General features: G+C 40.6%; 1 protein-coding gene across 8 annotated transcripts in view; it reads right to left on the bottom strand.

The window, feature by feature from the left end:
- Nucleotides 1-19,438, bottom strand: part of Ncoa1 (nuclear receptor coactivator 1) — a 336,679-nt gene that overhangs the window by 16,617 nt on the left and 300,624 nt on the right. For all 8 annotated transcript variants that reach the window (XM_052745992.1, XM_052745990.1, XM_052745993.1 and 5 more), the window contains 5 exons: nt 15,488-15,605; nt 13,099-13,267; nt 12,588-12,902; nt 8,806-8,907; nt 4,337-4,739 (listed from right to left, as the gene is read on the bottom strand). In XM_052745992.1, the coding sequence (XP_052601952.1) occupies nt 4,337-4,739; nt 8,806-8,907; nt 12,588-12,902; nt 13,099-13,267; nt 15,488-15,605 (1,107 nt within the window). The remainder of the gene's footprint in view (nt 1-4,336; nt 4,740-8,805; nt 8,908-12,587; nt 12,903-13,098; nt 13,268-15,487; nt 15,606-19,438) is intronic.

Raw genomic sequence — 19,438 nt, 5'->3', positions numbered from 1 at the left:
GTTTAAAGGTGTGGGCCACCGTGCCCTACACATTTACTCATCTTTCATCTTGAATAGTTTCCGCTGTCATTCTCTTCTTATGTAAGTTCTATTCAGCTGTTCACCCCACCTACTGTATTTTTCACCTATCCCCCTCTGTAAGTTTGATTTCCAGTTTACTGATATTATGTACACATCTATTTAATATGCTCAAGATTCCTTCTAACTTAATGCACACACAGAACACATTCATAGTTTCTAAGTCCTTAAAGTTCCTATTTTTGAACACTAAAGTTCCTAATCATTGTATCATTTGCACAGTTTTTATTAGTGTGTATGAGTTATATCAATAGTGGGTCTCACGGTGACATTTTTACATATGTATATAATATACTTTGATTATATTCGCCTCTGTCATTGTCCTCTCTTGATCCCTCTCCCTCTGGTCCCCTTGTCTTCTCAAAGGGTTTGAGGGCTATTTTTTCTCATTATTACAGGCTACACTTTCCTGCTTCTTTGCATGTCTGATGGTTTTAAAAGTCAAACTTCAGGTTCTCTGAATTTTACCCTTTTAAGAGCTGGATTTTTTTAAAGTCAAATATTTAAGTGTTCCTGAGCTCACTATTTGGGCCATGGTCAGGTTATATGGAAACCTCAGCTCTTTTAGGGTCTTGTACCCAGAGAAATCAAGAACAAGGCTTGGGTTAGGACTTACCTTGCTCCACTACTAAGGCAAAACAATACTTGATACCCATGAATTATGAGGTTTTCCAGGCTGGTCAGAAGAGAAAGTGGCCCTGTGTGAACCTGAATACTATTCTTCTAATCTTCGGGTTTGATGCTCTGGCCCTGCTTTGTGCGCGTGCATGCGTGCATGTGTGCACGCTGAGGCCTGTACGAACCCTCTGTGCAGACCCGGCCTTCCTAGCCTCCTGAGCTGGACTCTGCTCTACAGCACAGTCTGTCAATCCCTAGAACTGCTCTTCCCTGCTCTTTGTCTGATGCTGTTTCTTTCACATGGAAGAATAAATACGGCCCCTGTTACTCTACCTCAGGCTAAAGTAGGAGCCCCTTAAGAAGTGGGTTTTTTTCATGTTTTTATTATGCTTTTACAATTGTTTCCCTAAGAAAATGTATCTCACAGCTGAAAGCTTTTAAGACAAAGTTATAAAAGCCTACAAGAAGAGAATACCATGAGCAGCTCATACTAATTTAGTATAATTCTTTCAAGTCTTCCTCAGAAACCCAAGTGTATTTTTTAAAGGTTCGTTTTTATGTGTCTAAGTGAGTGTCTGCACATATGCATATGGCACCATGTGCAAGCCTGGTGCCTGCAGAGGGCAGAAGAGAGCATCAGACCCCTGGAGCTGGAGTTACAGGCAGTTGTGAGCTGCCGGGAGTGCTGGGAACTGAACACATGTCCTCTGCAAGAGCGGTGCATGTTCAGCCCCTTCACACAGGATGCTGACCTGCTGCTTTCCCTGTCATTACCCCATAAGCATCCTGCTATGTTCTGAAGTCTATAGACACAACTGCAGATCCCGGTACAGAAGAGTCTGCTGTGTTCTGTCACTGTTCATGACTTCTGTCTTTTTGTGTGGTTAGTCTGTCCAGAGATGTACTTAATTTACTCACTTTATATGTTTCACAGGCTGGAACTTAAAAAGTACTTTAGATTTTCTGTGAAAGTTGTAATTTGTATAGCCTCTAAACTTTCTTTCACTCAATGCTTAACTATTTTTTAAAAACCTCATATAACTAAAGCTATGTAGTCTTTATCTACATTTAATGTAAACGCTGGAAAAAGCTTGGACTTAGATTGTATGGAAAATGTTCCTTTCATTTATGATTCTCTAGGGTACATTGTTGTATTTGGCATAATTTTCACTTTTATGTGGATGGTTTTTGTATGAATTCTACATTTACGTGTTTCTTTGCTTGCAGTCTTAAAGTGTTTGTGTTTGATGCATTGTTAATTTTATATGTGGTGAAACAATTTCTTTGAGAAAAAAGGCATATCCCAGAGGAGAAAAGATACAATATTCTAGATATAATGCTACAGAGTTAAAATGAGCAAATTAGAGAATCTAAGCACATTACAATACTTTTTTTTTGAGACAGGGTCTTAACCCAGACTGGCATTATAAGGGACATGTGGCTCAGGATGACCTTGACCTTCTGACCCTGCTTCTACCTCCCACGTGCTAGGACTATAGGTATGTACCACCATGCTGGTTCACGTAGTACTAGGGCCTCATGCATACTATTACCAACTGTGCTAAATCCTCAGCCCCCATTGCCATGCTTTTCGATGTTTCTTCCTGCTCTACACAACATGTATGTTAGAATGGTTGCCTTTGTTTTTGTGTTTACCTTTTAATTTTATCACCTACATGTTTGTAAAAAAGTTTCTTATATGTTTATGAGTGTTTGCCTGCATGTATGCATATGTACCATGTGTGTTCCTGGTGCCAGTGGAATCCAGAAGAGGGCACTGGATCCCCTGGAACTGGAGTAAAAGGTATTTATAAACCAGCATGTAGTGCTAGGAACCAAACCTGGGTCCTCTGCAAGAGCAGCTAGTGCTCTTAACCACTGAGCCATCTCTCTAGGGCCCCGCCCCCAGTTTTAAAATAACATTGAAAGGGGACTTTTAAAAGTAGTTTATAAGTTCAAAACAAAACTGAGTGGAAGGTACAGAAGCCCTGCACTCTTGCCATCTACATGTACAGCTCCCCCGTCCTCAACTTCTCTTACCAGCATGGGGCACTGCTTACAGCTGCTAACCTGCACTGACATTGTTATTATCCAGAGCCCAGTAGAAAGAAGAACTTGGCCAACAAGGAATCTGAGGGAGAGCTGGAGCTCTGGTCTCAGTTGTGTCAAATTTACTGGCAACAGAAACAGAAGCATAAAGCAAACACAGTTGGAAAGTTCTTGCATCTGTGTTTCCTTAGGATGCAATAAACTAACTTCCTTCCCTCCCTTCTCAACCCTCCCTTCCTCCCTGCTCTCTTGCCCTGCCCTCCTCCTGCCCTTTCCTGTACCGGCCTGCAATCCCTCACTCCCATCTTTCTTTTCTTGAGGGATCTGAAAAAGGTTGATCTGGAACTTGAATTCCACCAACCTAAAACCTGCTGTCAGAGCCCCGTGAGCCAACTGCTGTCATGCAGAGGACTTCTACCGTCCAGAGTAGAGATGAAACACTTGCATCTTGACTCACTGTTATTCGATGAAGAGTAACACATTTGCAGTAGTCTTTTGAAGCTGCTCTTCGCCATTTCATTTCAGTTTGCAAGCAGATAAAGCTCGCTCTTTGCTGCGGCCACCTGCCGGGTTCTGCTTATATTATGGATATTGACTTTACAAAGAGAAGTTACTTTTTGTAAAAGGTTTTTGTTGTTGTTGTTTTTTAACAGAAGCTGGTCTGGATTCAGATGCTGGGGCACATGCTGCCTGCACACGTCCACTGGTTACCTTTTCATGGGATACTTTCCTAAGCAGCTTTAAAAATCCATGTTTAGTTCATTTAGATAATCAAGGGGTTTCTTTTTTCAGGCACTGGTCATTAATTTTGCATAAATATGGTTAAAACATGATAGATTAATCAAGTATGCATTATCACCACTGCCTTTTAGAATCTCAAAGTAATAAAAAATAAAAAGGATCATTGTCTAGGATAAAGAGAGTGGAAAACAATGAAAACAAAAGATTAAAAAATAGCCGGGCGGTGGTGGCGCACGCCTTTAATCCCAGCACTTGGGAGGCAGAGCCAGGCGGATCTCTGTGAGTTCGAGGCCAGCCTGGGCTACCAAGTGAGTTCCAGGAAAAGGCGCAAAGCTACACAGAGAAACCCTGTCTCGAAAAACCAAAAAAAAAAAAAAAAATTAAAAAATAAAAAAACTTCTATAAATCAGAATATTCACTGTGAAGGAAGTCATAACTTATTTAGCTAAAAGTGGTATCATCAATAAGAAGTCTGAGATACTTGTTAAACGTTGACTATCTTTATATAAACTATCAAACAAAATCATCCAGTGACTCTGAGTTAATACACAAAAACAGCCAGCTGAGAAGGACTTTGAGTAGATTTCACAGGATCCAGGAGAGAAAAGTAAGTGACTTTGCTTTGTACATAAAATGTTAGAAGTTTTATAGTCCCTAAATTTATGAATGTCAGCAACCAACCTGAGAAAAGTCTGAAACCACACAACCATTCCGTGGTAACTGAGCCTGGAGCCTGCCTCTCCTGACTTTACCACTTAACCCTTCCTCTCGAGCACATGCCCCAAAGTCAGGGCACCTGCAGAGCAGAACATGTCTCTCCAGGGGAAGCGACCTGAGCACGGCGGCGTACCTGATCCTGGATACTGGAAGACATTCTGCTGCATCTGAGGATTGATGCCGGCGCCAAACTGCCCTCCCATGCTCCCGGCCATGCCTCTGTTCACCATGCCGCTGCGGGTGGCCAAGGACGCCTCAGGATTTGCTGCCAGTTGAGAAAAAGGGCTGGTCGAAGCAGGTGGGGTTCCTGGATTTGTACCATAGTTTGGTGGGTAGGGGAACTGCTGTGGAGCACCCTGAGGAAGACGGGGGTTCCCCATTTGAACTGGCAGTCCAGATGAAGGAGGGATGTTGTTCCCAAAACTTTGGTGCCTCATGAGCATGGCTCTTTGCTGCTGTATAATCTGCCTCTGTCGATGCTGCTGACTGTACAATTCCCGTTGACGCTGTGCCAACATCTGAGCATTCAGGGGTGGCTACATAGAAGGAAAAATATCTTTTTTAAATGTTGATTTATTTTTGCTTTTTAAAACAATTTTTTATGAATCTTTGGGTATTTCACATCATGCACTCCAATCCCACTCATTTAAAAGTTGTTCCATATCTACCCTCCACCCCTGTAGCCTCCCCCCACAAAGTAAATAAAAACTAAACTAAACTAAAAATGAGAAAAGAAAAGGAAGGAAAAAGGAAAACAAAACAAAAGCATCTCATCGAACCCTCTGGGCAATGGCCTGCTCCTCTATCAACCGCAGTGTTCTGTGCATGTACCATTCTGCTCCCCTGTCTTTCTTACATCAAGGAAAAATATCTTACTTACTAAAATTATTATAATCATCTACCTATTCTAAAAGGCTTATAGGATAAAACTTGATAGCTTAGAGCAAAATAAAATGTAGCAACCATTAGGCTTCAAAGGAAACTAAAATGGAAAAGAAGGATTCCTTAAGTAAAATCACAGGCAAAAATTAAATCAAGTATATTCTATTTTTAAAAAATATTTTATTTATTTTATGTGCACATGTGTGTACCACATGCATGCAGGAGCCTGCTGATGTCAGAAGAGGGTGTCAGAGCCCCTTGAACTGGAGTTACAGGTGGTTTTGAGCTACCATGTAGGTGCTGGAACCAAACCAGCATCCTCTGCAAGAGCAGCCAGTTCTCTTAAGTGTTGAGCCATCTCTCCAACCCCTAAATACATTTTATAGGCCACAAATAGCTAATAAATGCTAAGATAGTATCTATTAGCTGTTTAAACACAAATTCAAAAATGAATATCAAAAAGAACTACATACAAAAACTCTAAGTAAATGTTAACTAGTTTTGGGATACTGAACAAGAAAACCACTGAGATTCATAAACACTTCAAGGAGGTGAGACAAACTGTCAAGCCATGAGTTCACCCTAATGCAGTGAAACCACGGGTTCACCCTAATGCAGTGACACCATGAGTGCAGTGAGACCATGCGTTCACCCTAATGTAGTGAGTTTTTGCAATGAGACCATGGGTTCACCCTAACGCAGTGAGACCTTGAGTTCACCCTAATGCAGTGAGACCATGAGTGCAGTGAGACCATGAGTTCACCCTAACGCAGTGAGACCTTGAGTTCACCCTAATGCAGTGAGACCATGAGTGCAATGAGACCATGGGTTTACCCTAATGCAATGAGACCATGAGTGCAGTGAGACCATGGGTTCACCCTAACGCAGTGAGACCATGAGTGCAGTGAGACCATGGGTTCACCTTAATGCAGTGAGACCATGAGTGCAGTGAGACCATGGGTTTACCCTAATGCAGTGAGACCATGAGTTCACCCTAACGCAGTGAGACCATGGGTTTACCCTAATGCAGTGAGACCATGGGTTTACCCTAATGCAGTGAGACTATGAGTGCAGTGAGACCATGGGTTTACCCTAATGCAGTGAGACCATGAGTGCAGTGAGACCATGGGTTTACTCTAATGCAGTGAGATCATGAGTACAGTGAGACCATGGGTTCACCCTAATGCAGTGAGACCATGAGTGCAGTGAGACCATGGGTTTACCCTAATGCAGTGAGACCATGAGTGCAGTGAGACCATGAGTGCAGTGAAACCATGAGTGCAGTGAGACCATGAGTTCACCCCAATGCAGTGAGACCATGGATTCACCCTAACACAGTGAGACCATGAGTTCACCCCAATGCAGTGAGACCATGGATTCACCCTAACACAGTGAGACCATGAGTTCACCCCAATGCAGTGAGACCATGGATTCACCCTAACACAGTGAGACCATGAGTTGACCCTAACGCAGTGAGACTTGCATTTCTAATGCACGTCTCTGTTTCTCTACAGAGATGCAGTCTTCCCCTTCCTCATTGTCTTTACTGCTGCACTCTGTTTAAATGAAAAAAGTATGATTGAAAGTGATGTTGATTTTCTTCATTATTCTTTTCTGTATTTCTCAAATTATCTGTAATAAATAGATATTACCTTTATGCTTAGGAAAACTTATAAATGCCATTAAAATGTGGAAAACTACAAATTGGGAGATTCAGTGCCTAACAAATTATCATTTAAAAAGAAAATAATTAACTAGAAATAAGATCATCAGCAGAAGTAAATGGAAACAGCTATTTTATATCATTATGCAGCATAATAATACTCTAGGCATTATCATAAGTGGCTTAATAGCTACATGATTATGGATGAGGAAAGAGGTGGTGAATTAGGCTGAAATCACTTTTCAGTTTTCACATGAAAAGCAACATGGCATAAAGCCTTCTTCAGAAGGTGTCATTTTAGACTGAGGAGCTGACTGAAGCGAATATATATATATATACATATTCCTTAAAATGAAATCTGCCAACTAGATGTCGTCCACTTTGGAAAAACCAGAAAAGAGAGAAATCATGTGAATTACTAAAGTGGGGTCTTGTTTCCTTACAACCTAATTATTCCTACATGGGACCCAACACTGAGGTTTACAACTTAAAAGACCAAGAAACTCAAATTTGAACTCATGAAGATGCTCATATCTGTTTTAGAAGCAGTCTCATTAGCACCATCCCTTGATTAGTGGAGGCTTCCTATATTTGTCCCAAGTTTATCAAGGTCCATTTCATGATGAGATTTTTAAAGATTTATTTTTATTTTTTTATTTTATTTTTAAGATTCTTTTTTAAAATTTTATGTATACGGGTGTTCTGCCTTCATGTATGTCTGTGTACCATGGGCCAGAAGAGGGTGTCAGATTCCCCTGGAACTGGAGTTACAGGCAGTTGTGAGCTGCCATGTAGGTATTGGGAATTGAATCTGGGTCTGCTGGAAGAGCAGCCAGTGCTCTTACCTACAAAGCTATTTCTCCAGCCTCTTATTGTTTTTGTTTTGTTTTAAAGATTTATTTATTTATTTTATGTATATGGGTGTACTTTGCCTTTACGTATGCCTGCACACTTAAGAGGGCATCGGATCTCATTACAGACCAGACAGGTGTGAGCCACCATGTAGTTGTTGGGAACTGAACTCAGGACTTCTGGTAGTACTCTTAATCATTAAGTCATCTCTCCAGCCCCATTTTTTTATTGCTTTTGATTATGTAAAAGTGTGCATATCTGCACATGGGTACGTGCACATGAGTGCAGGTACTCCTAGAGGCCAGAAATGTCAGATCCCTTGGAACTGGAGTTACAGATGGATTTGAGACACCTGACCTATATGCTGGGAATTGAACATGGGTCCTCTGGAAGAACAGCCAGTGCTCTTATCTGCTGAGTCCTGATTCTCTCCAGTCCATGAAGAATTTTGTTTGATTATGATTCTTCTTTACAATTCTTGTCTCTCAATATTTACATCACCTTGGCTTAAGAAAACTTAAGTTGCTGAAGTAAAACTATTAAAAAATATATGGAAGTGAATACTAGATCCCATTCAGAAGGCCATCCAGGTTTTTGTTTTAGAGTGAAGCCCTAGGGATAGTATGGTTTTGACAATTATCCCAGACTGGACTTAAACTTGGGATCCATTTGCTTCAGCTTCTTAAGTGCTTGAGATTACCCTACCTGGATCCATCCAGTTCTTCTAAAAGTGTTCATTGTATTATTGTTCATGTGTGTGTGCACATGTGTGCCATATGCATTTGTAGTGGCCAGAAGACAACTCTGTGGAGTGGATTCTCTCCTTCTGGAGAATTCAGGTTGCCAGGCAAGTGTCTTTGCCCACTGTGCCATCTCATTGGCCACCATCCAGTTATTTTTAAGTGTAAAATTCTATGACTTTAGGTTGATAAACCAGGACCTTTAAACTAAATAAACCTAGAAAATGCTGATGTTGAGGCTGGTCATGGTGCAGTGTTCTACTTGACAATCAAGTATCATGAAACAATAACACAAACAGTAAAACAAAACACAGAACCTTGGCCTTTAGATGAGGTACCAGAAAGAGCAGGACAAGCAGGCTACTATTCATTCTGCAGCACAAGCATCACTTCAAGCTGCGCTCCCGGGCCACAGCAGCACTGGAGCTGACGCTAAGCAGCACTGCCTGAGCTAGAGAAGTTTACCTGAGGCGTGATCTGCTGCTGCATGCCTGACCGCATGTTCATGCCAACAGGAGCAGTCGCTGCAAACTGGTTCAAGATGGCTTGCCGGTTCTGGTGCACCAACTAAGGAGAAGGAAGACAAGGGAGGATGACACCTCTACAGGCAAACACGGCACAAACCTTGCCGAGCAGTAAGAAGTGTGGCTTTAGTCACACACACCTCCCATTCTATTTGCCACAACACTAGTCACTCCCACTGTCTATCAGACAGCTGCTCCTTTCAGAACATTGAAAGGTGGGATATACACATAAATACACACATATACAGCATTAGTGTGCTTCTGAAAGCGTGTGAATCGTTACTTTGGGGAAGTATGATATTAGATGAGAAGAAACACTTTAGATATCATAAGTGAAAAGCAGGTATGAAGTAAGGACAGCCCTGCAAAAGGTCTGGGAGATAAATGGAAAGTCAAGGCCCCCAGTCAGCACTCTCACTTGGATCTTTATATATACTTGGGGAAAATCCAACATGATATCATTAGCCAGAGAGAATTACATAAGAAACAAATGCACTGAGAAAATGGATTATTTATTTAACTAGAAGAAGTAATCACTTTAGACCCACATTTCCCAAATTGGTGTTCTAAAGAACATTGTTCTGCAGGATATTAATAGATGTGCCAGGAAAATAGCATACTGTGCTGTAGAACATATTGGAAATGAGGGTTACATAAGGTGAAGCAGATTTATTTACTGCAGTAATTTAATGCGCCTTTAATTGGCCAAAGCACACTGTGCATCTCCAAGAAGGGGTAGACTGCAATTTGTTCATCAAAAACCTTTTTTTCTGATTTGTAACTATCAATATTTATCTCCCGGAATAATCTGTAGGGCACTGGTTTGGAAGTTCAGTCTAGATCAGGCTGGTGTCACAAGTCTAGGCATCCCTTTACTTTATCAGGCAATAATAAAGCACATCTGGACTATTTCACTGTAAATAATCTATAGATTAAAACTGTCTTCCTCAATGTAATTTGGTAAGAATAACCCCTTCGAAGGGCTGGTAAGAATCACATTACTACTACACCACGTTGTTATTTTATTATCATTATTGAAGTGATGGGGATTGAACCTTGCACATGTATGCAAGCACTCTACTTCTGAGCTATCCTGAGTTCTCACTGTTACCCAGAGTGGTTTTAAACTGCTGGGCTCCACTGATCCTCTTGCATTGGTTTACTGAGTAGCTAGCTGGTAATATAGGCATATGCCATGAAATTCAACAATATGTTACTTGATGTTTACTTAATACTTCATAACTTGTAAATTATATAAATGGATAATTATGGATATGTTTTATTAAACTATATGTAAGGAGAAAGCCTATTAGAGTTTTATACAAATAAAAATCTAGCCAGGCAGTGGTGGCACATGCCTTTAATTCCAGCACTTGGGAGGCAGAGGCAGGCAGATCTCTGTGAGCTCAAGGCCAGCCTTGTCTACAGAGCTAGTTCCAGGACAGCCAAGGCTGTTACACAGAGAGACTCTGTCTCAAAAAACAAAACAAACAAACAAACAAAATAAATAAATAAAGACCCAAAGCCCTATGAGCAGTGATTAAGTTTCTTATTGCCTAACAGCTTACCTCTTAATTCTGGATTCATTTATTTGCTGACTCATATTAGATCAGAAGAAAAAAAAAACTTGGAGGAAAAGTTAATACAATATACAAATGTTAAAATAGAAATTTCAAGCCTAGTGGAATAAGAGAAAACATTCACAATTGTTTAAAAATAAAGATGCTTTTAAAAAGAAGTCAACAGGTCTCTTGGTACCCAACCTATGCACTGACTACACTTAAAAGACCATGGCTATACGTATACAGAAAGCACAATTCTGTTTCTTTGAGTCGGAAAACACTTGCCACTTTGAACAGGCTTTCGAGAAAGCAGAGCCCCAGCATTCTCCTCTGCTGCATCCTTACCTCATGGATATTCTTTGCAGTTCTCTGCTCATTAGCCACCTGCCACTTTTGGAACAAATGGACACAAACCCAGCCTTTCCCCCTGAACTGAATATGAAACTTGCTTCATTAATTCCGGAACCTGACCTCATTCCTCGCTGGGCCTTGATTACTGAACCTTGAACTTCAGACCCTATTTTCTTAACTTCAGCTGTAAACTGAGTACATAAGCATATCTCTACTCTTCTGACTTAGCCCTTAGCACACTGCGTCCAGTGTGATTCAAAGTTTCTGGCAGACACAAACATAGGCAGCTTTGACTACTTAAGTTCCTTGTATGATTCACTATTTGCATCTTTTAGGGTACTTAGAGTGGCACCCCAAGTGTGTTTAGTTAAGATGACCAATATTTCTATGATTATTTCCTTTTCTGAAAGTGGACGACAGATCTGGGTGTGATGATGCTCCCGTCTGTGGTCTCAGCTCTTGGTGGGTTGAGGTGGGAGAATTCTGAGTTTGAGGACAGCCTGGGCAATATGGACCTTGTCTGGAAAGCTAACAAAACAAAACAGAAGCTACAAAAATACAGAGAACTCCACATCCACAACAAGAACCAAGGAACCAGCAAGTCCAACAAGAAGTCCTTTATCTTCACTAGTTCCTTAGGAATATGACTTTTATTTCTCTTTCTCTCATTTCTTAACTCAGCATTGAATGCTTTACTTTGTCCTAGCATCTTAAACACATTCCTTTCTTTTTTATTATATCATTTAGTTTTTCCATTTCATCTCTCCCTGTCCTCTCTTTCATCATCTTCCTCTGTTTATAGAATAGAAACGCATTTACATGGTTTATTATACTTGCTGAATATAATTGTATAAAGCTAGTTCTCATTAAATGCTACAATATGCCAGGCATTGTGCTGAGAGCGTCACACTCTCTTATTTGATCCATATGTTTCTTTATGAGGCAAAGGAATTATCTGACTGTTTTTGCATTCAGAACTGGTTACTCATATAGCCACTATGCCACACTGTCCTTCCTTTTTCTAGGATGTGCGGGTTGAACACAGGGCCTTGAGTATGCTGAAAATGTCTTCTACCATGTCCTAGCTTTCTAACATATCTTATTATTTATTTTCCTTCCTGAGTTAGTACAGCTCTAAGCAATGTCTTCAAATACTTTTCTAGAAACTCAAGGAAATATACACGTACGGTTGAAAAATTAATAACAAGCAGCAACGGCCTATAAGCTCAGTCATGATACTTAGAGATGGCATTTTATACCATTTGCCTCTGTGGTCCTTGATGATGACCTCCCTGCCTATTGTTAACACAATCTTAAATATTTACAGCACGGCATCAATTCATTTCCTGTCACACAAAACATTTAAATCATGCACAAATCCCAGGCCCTCAAATGTATCTTTTCTTTCATTCATAATATCACTAGACTTCAATCTTACTAACTTTAAATAACAAATTTTACTTGTCTCAACAATCCAATGGTATTTCTTGTTCTACCTTATAAACTAAGCTACAGTTCTCTTTATTAATTTAGTAATTATATGATATCTAAGCTAAAACTAGTTTCTATCTTAAAAAAAAAAACAAAAATTATATTGCTTTTAAGCTGTAGGTTTCAAAGTACTTTGCTACAATTAGCATTCTTTAATAAAAGGTCTCTTACTCCTATCCTAGCTGTCCGAGGATGGTTTTTTGAGTCTTTCACCACCATCTGGGAGTGGACCGTGCTCTTTCACTGTAGCGACTGGGTTGTCACACAGAGCTTTGGCAAAGACCTTGGGGAAGAATCAACTGCAGAGGACAGCACTCACCTGTTGCTGTCCCTGTAACCGCTGCTGCAGCTGAAGCCGCAGCTGGTTGGGTGCAGCTGGAGGTCTGTTTAGAGTCTGCCTGGGCTGCATGCCCATGTTGGGTGAAAAGGTGCCTCGGGGAGGTGTTACTTGAACTGGCATAGTCCCCAGGGAAGGCTTCTGCCTGACCATGCCTTGGAAAGGGCCAGGGAGATTGGTGGTAGGAGAAGGAGATGAGTATGGCTGAGGGTAGAGGGCAGGTCTTTCTTCCATCATCAGAGGTGGCGTTGCTTGCTGTGGTGGAAATCTCTCGGACAATACATCTAACCCACCTCCCTGTTGGAAAAGAAGCCAAAATATTTTATAAACAAAGTATGGCAATGAATGAATAAATTTGCATCTGGGTGCAAGTTATCTCTAGAGAGTCTTAGACCATGTTCATTCTGAATTAATGCTCTTTGGAAGCTCATCACCCAAAGGGACCATCGCTTTAAGATCGCTCTGGTCACTCAGGCCAAGTCTGAACATGTACCTGGACAAGCTTGTCGATCCCCAGCGCTCTGTCTAGCTCAGCCAGCTCAGTTTCATCTTTGCCACTGAGGAAGGACACCAGTTGTTCCAGGAGGGCTTTCTCATCGTTTCTTCCTTCTACTGTTGTTGGTGGACAGAGAAGCTCATCTAATTGTGAGCTAATGCATTGGCTATGGGAGCAGAAGATGAGAAAGGCAAGAAAAAATGATTCAATTTTAAGAATGCAAACACATACATATACATACATGCACTAATCTGGTTTTAGGATCTGTTATGTTGGCAATGAAATGCTCTCTAATTAGTGTGCAGAAATTCAGAGAACATGTTCTTGGATATATGTGCAAGTGTGTGGGTATGGGTGGATAAACCCATATGTGCACATGTGGGAGCCAGAGGTTGATGTTAGAGGTCTTCCTCTATTGCCCTTCACTTTGGTTTCTAAGAAACAGTCTCACTGAACCTGGAGCTCACTAATTGGCTAGACTGGCCAGTAAACCTCTGAGTGCATCTTATCTCTGCCTCCCAGAGTGGGATTATAGATCTGTGCCAGCACACCCAGGTTTTAATGGGTTCTGGGAATCTGAACTCAGATCCTCACACTTATATAAGAAAGTGTCTTATCCACTGAGTCATCTTTTGAGGCACAAAACAATATTTAGTGTATAGCTTGACTGCAATTTCCATTCTTTTGTCAACTACTGAACTTAAAGTTTCCATATTCTTCATGTTAGCTTAAAGAAATATCCTGGAAAACAATCAAATATAATTAAGAAAGGGGAAATACTTTTTTAAAGATTTATTTATTCATTTATGTGTCTGTGCATGAGTATGTATGTGAACCATGATTGTGCAGATGTCTGGAGAGGCCAGGAAAGGGTGGTGGGTCATTAGGAACTTAATTACAGGTGGTTGGAAGCCACCTGATATGGGTACTGGGAACCAAACCTGGGTTCTCTGAAAGAGCAGACAGTGCTTTTAACTGCTGAACTCTCTCTCACAAAGAGTTCTTAATAAAAGTAAAAAAAAAAAAAAATCATTTAACTTGTTCTCAGATATATTCTTTTGTGTGTGTGTGCGTGTGCGTGTGTGTAGGCCACAGGTTGACACTGGGTATCTCCCTCAATTATCACTTCATCTTATTTTTCTGAGACAGGGTCTCTCTTTGAACCTGAAGCTTGGCTAGCCTGGCTAGCCAGCAAGCCTGAGGTACCTACCCTTCTGTCTTGGCTTTCCCTGTGCTAGGATTACAGGCAAAGCTAGGCTTGGATTTACTACTTCCTTCCTAGCTTTCTCTTTTTTCCCCTCTCTCTTTCTTGCTTCCTACACCTACCCCCCACCTCCCACCCCCAGCTGAGGACCGAACCCAGGGCCTTGCGCTTGCTAGGCAAGTGCTCTGCCACTGAGCTAAATCCCCAAGCACTGTTTCCTTTCTTTTTTAAATGTGGGTTCTGGGATCCACATTGGGTTTTCATGCTTGTGTGGCAGCACTTTACGCAGGGAACCATCTTGCTAGACCTTCAGATTTATTCTTATTCTATGGTGTGGATACCATTAATTACTATGACTGAATCATAGCCAAAACAGTGAACTTATTTTGTGCTTTCAAGATGACTAAATTATCTTGATACTATAAAGTAACTATTATATACAAAAGAAATTAAGTTGAAAGTTGTTAACACGCTAGTAGCTCAGATGAGCTAGTCACTAACTAGTAGCTCAAAAACCACTGTTGATTGACTCATGAAGACAACCTGCAGTCTAATCCAAACTGACATTAATTGATGAATAAAACTGAGGCATACATAGAAAATAATAGAAATATATTACATGAGCAATATGACAAAGAATTATTCTTTTGGGAAAATGTAAGGGAAAACACTTCAGATAATGTTCTAAATGTATTTATTCTTCCTATGATTGCCATGTATGAGATGTAGTCTATGTTGAGAAACACAGATGCCTGTGTGAATTGAGAAATTAAACTCCAATGAGAGCAGAACACTGAACAGATATACTTTTTTTCCTTACGTATTATTGCTCCAAACAAAGACAAAAGATGAACAAAATAATGGACAGCTAAAAGTTTAAAGGCAGCATTATTGGTATATTAAGGCCGGTTTATCCACAGGTCCCAGAAATACATGGAAAACAAAGAAATGTGAGAGATGAAGTGTACATGAGACCTGCGCTCCATATCAATCTCGTGGTGATTACAAAGTCTATCTGCCTGATCTGCTTGACCGTGTCCTCCGGTGCCCCCCTTTAATTAAATAGTTACATCAATTTATAGTTCAAAAATACTAGCACAGACTGGACTCCAGTTTGGGGAGGGTAGTTCCTGGCTTAGAAGCTGATATCCGCTAGTGTACGAAATACAGTGTCTCACTTACTCGTCTGGTTTATTCTGATTTATTGTCGTCACAGTATTATTTGCCCATGGAATCTGATCGCCTGCTCCTGGTTGTCCAAACTGGTTGTCGATTGCTTCCAATTCTAGTTCAGGCAATCCTGATTGAAGAGAAAGAGTTCACTGTCACAAAGGGGGATAAGATAACATTTCAGGAACAACACATTATGAAGGAGAGTGAGATTTCCCCATAAAATATTATTCTGATGATCCAGAGGGGATGTATTCAGAAACTTAAACTGCAGGGTATCCACATATAATAAAAAGTAAATGAGAATGGTATCTGAATCAAAACAAAATTCAGTGTTTCCTGTACACAGGCTGACGTCACTATAGGAAATCCAGGACGTCAGAGGGTAGGTACTGTTTTAAAGATGACATCATTTTGGTTAGCTGCTTTTTCAGTCCACACCACGGAATAAGCGCAACCATTGGAAGACAAACTCCGTCCACAAAAGGCGGGAGGAGACACACTGCAGCTTGAGGCTGTTCAGCAAGAGGGCAGGGCTCTGAGAGGACGCTACAGAATTGCAGCAAAGCTCATGCTTCTGACACTGATGACAACAGGCTGGATTATGCTTCGTAACTGAAGAAAATAATACATGCACTTTAGAAAAACTATCTATAGCAGCTTTTAAACATTATTTTATGTGTATGGTTGCTTTGCCTGCATATGTGTCTGTGCACTACACGCATTTAGTGCCCAAGGAGGCCAGAAGAAGACATCAAATTTTCTGGAACTGGAGTGACAGATGGTGTGAGCCACGATGTGGGTGCTGGGAACTGAACTCATGTCCTCTTGAAGGGCAGTCAGTGCTCTTGATGACTAAACCATCTCATCTCTCTGCCCCCACGTAGCAGCTTTCTGGAAGTTTTATGGCTATCTCTGAATTACTTACACTAAGGAAAACTAAAAATAATCTAAATTCCAGAAACTCGGGGATTGATGAATTAAGCTACAGATACTGATAATGTAAAAGAGAAAAAAGTGTGCTCTGAGATGCTATAGTCACCTAGATTCTCTTATAAAGTCATAAATACTGATAGAAAGTTCCAGGAGGCTCTCCTTGTTTATCTTTTTGGTTTACTCTAGGCAGTGAGAGTGAGATTATTTTTCTCTTTATACAGTTATTTATAATTTCTAAAATGTATACACTCTAATCCATTGTTATGAGCTAAATTGTATTCCCCTCCCCAAAATTCGTTATGTGGAAATTCTAACATTCAGGACTTCAAAACATGACAATCTGGAGACAGGACCTTTGAAGAGGTAATTCATGGCAAACAGGTCATTACTGTGACTCCTAATTCAATGTAACTAATGCCTTCATAGCAAAGATCAGGGCATCAACATCACAGACGGAAGGTGGCCATTCCCAAGAGAAGAAAAGAGATTTTCTAAAATCCCAGATCCTCTGGGATGGGAGTTATGGACAGCTATGAGCTGCCATGTGGGTGCTGGGAATCAAAACTCTGGGAACATCCAGTGCTCTTAACCACATTCTTCCCCCCAAGACAGGGTTTCTCTGTGAAACAGTCTTGGCTCTCCTAGAACTCATTCTGTTGATCAGGCTGGCCTCGAACTCACAGAGATTCATCTGCCTCTGCCTCCCGAGTGCTGGGATTAAAGGTGTGCACCACCATTGCCTGGTCACCACCTTATTTTTTTAAAGATAGTATTTCTCACAGGACCTGGATTTTATCACTTTGGCTAGATTGGCTGGCCCACAACCTTCTGGGATTCTCTTATCATCTCACTGGCCCCAGTTCTGGGGTTATAGACATACACTACCACATTACCATATCCTCTTGTTTACACAGCAAGCTCTTTATCTACTGAGCCACCTTAGCAGTCTGAAGATAACTTTAAAAAAAGATTTATTTATTTTTATATTTATGAGTGTTGTCTGCATATATGTATGTGCACTGGGTGGTGGTTTGAATGAGAATGGCCCACAAAGGCTCATATGTTTAAATGTCTGGTCCCCAATTAGTGGAACTGTTTGTGAAGGATTAGGAGGTGTGGCCTTGTCAGAGGAGGTGTGTCAATGGGGTGGATTTTGAGGTTTTAAAAGCTCACACCAGGCCCCGTCTCCACTCCCTTCTTTTCTCTCTGCCTGCTGCCTGCATATCAGGATGTAAAGCTCTCATCTACTGCTCCAGTGCTATGTTTGTCTGCTTCCTGCCATGATGGTCATGAAATCACCCTCTAAAACTGTAAGCAACCCCCAATTAAATGCTTTTATAAGATTTGCCAGCTGGAGAGATGGCTCAGAGGTTAAGGGCACTGGCTGCTCTTCCAGAGGTCCTGAGTTCAATTCCCAGCAACCACATGGTGGCTCACAACCATCTGTAATGAGATCTGGCACGCAGGCCAGATACATAATACAATACATAATACACAATAAAAAAATTAAAAAAAAAAACAGATTTGCCTTGGTCATGATGTCTCTTCACAGCAATAGGACAGTAATTAAGATATACTATCTATGTGCTTGGTGCCTTTGGAGGTCAGAAAAGGTCATCAGATCTTCAGGAACTAGAGTTACTCATGGTTGTGCTGACATGTAGGTGCTGGGAATTGAGTCTGGGTTCTCTGCAAGAGCAACAAGTGCTCTTAACTGCTGAACCAACTCTCCAGCCTGACATTTACTTCATGTCAATGCATGTAACTACAACTTTTAATTAAACCTAAGTGTAACTGTGACAAAGGATATAAAAATCAAATTCTGTAGGATTCCAAAAGACACAATAAACAATAAAACTAAAACAATGATGGGAAAGCAATCACTTGATTTCTATTACTATCTAAATCAGGACGGTGGCCACAGGTTTCCTAAAGTTGTCCCATTACTCTACTTTAACAGGAGATCTTCAGTACTAACCCCTTAAGAAACAGAGCCTAGAAAAAGTTAATTATGTTTCTTTTTGAGAAAATGTGCATGGCTGTGTACTATCAATGCCAAACACTGCAGTTAGATAGTTAACTTAATATCAGGACACAGCATCTTATTTTACTAGTCTTGATGGAAAATGCTAAGAGAATAAGTCAAAATATTTTCAAAACATTGCAGACATGGTGGCATACATCTATAATCTTAGTACTGAGAAGCTAAGGCAGGAAGTTCTAGAGTTGGAGGCCAGCCTGCCTTATCTCATATTAGAAGACAAAACTAACCCCCCCCCCCAAAAAAAAAAAAAGAGAGTAAGATTCATGTGTTGAGATTGAAGTCCAGGCAAACATTAGTAAACAAAAACAAACAACAATAAAACCTACAACAAACCACTTTGATTAACTTAAAAGTTTTGTTTATATAGGTTTTATGCTTAAGGAACTTGGTTTTATCTTAGGACCACTTCAGTATTCAGACTTCTTTCAGAAACTGCCTTTTATAGAAAATCTGAGTTATGTGTTAGAATCTAGGAAATATATAAGTTTTCTCTTTTGTTTCATGGGGGAGGTAATTTTAGTTACGTTTGTTTTCTCACCACAAACATGAATGAGTGTGTGTGTGTGTGTGTGTGTGTGTGTGTGTGTGTGTGTGTGTGTGTTGTGTGTGTGCGTGTGTGTTTTAAACCGAACAAAAGGTCAGTTTTTGGAGAGAGGTAGCTAAAGTGAAATTTAAAAAAGGAACCCCCAGAGACTGCTAGTAGAACATTTACATACACATATATAATGTTATTCTTTCCGATGAAGGTTTGCTACATTGTCCAGGCAGTCCTGGGACTCCTGGGCTCAAGACATCCAGACATGACTCTGCAAACAGTTCAACATTACATCACATCCACTTAAATCTAGCCAAAGAGAAACTCTGTATCCCCATTAGCTACAATGAATCCAGAAAAAGGCTATTAAATAATTAAAAAAATTGCTGCACAGCAAGGAGAAGGCATCGTCCTTCAGCAGGCTGGTTTTGCCCAAGTTACAACCTCC

Source organism: Peromyscus californicus, unplaced genomic scaffold (assembly GCF_007827085.1).
Source record: "Peromyscus californicus insignis strain IS unplaced genomic scaffold, ASM782708v3 Scaffold_1__1_contigs__length_55948999, whole genome shotgun sequence".
Lineage (NCBI taxonomy): Eukaryota > Metazoa > Chordata > Mammalia > Rodentia > Cricetidae > Peromyscus > Peromyscus californicus.
Note: the sequence above shows the minus strand (reverse complement) of the source record. Positions and strands in the feature narration are given on the sequence as shown.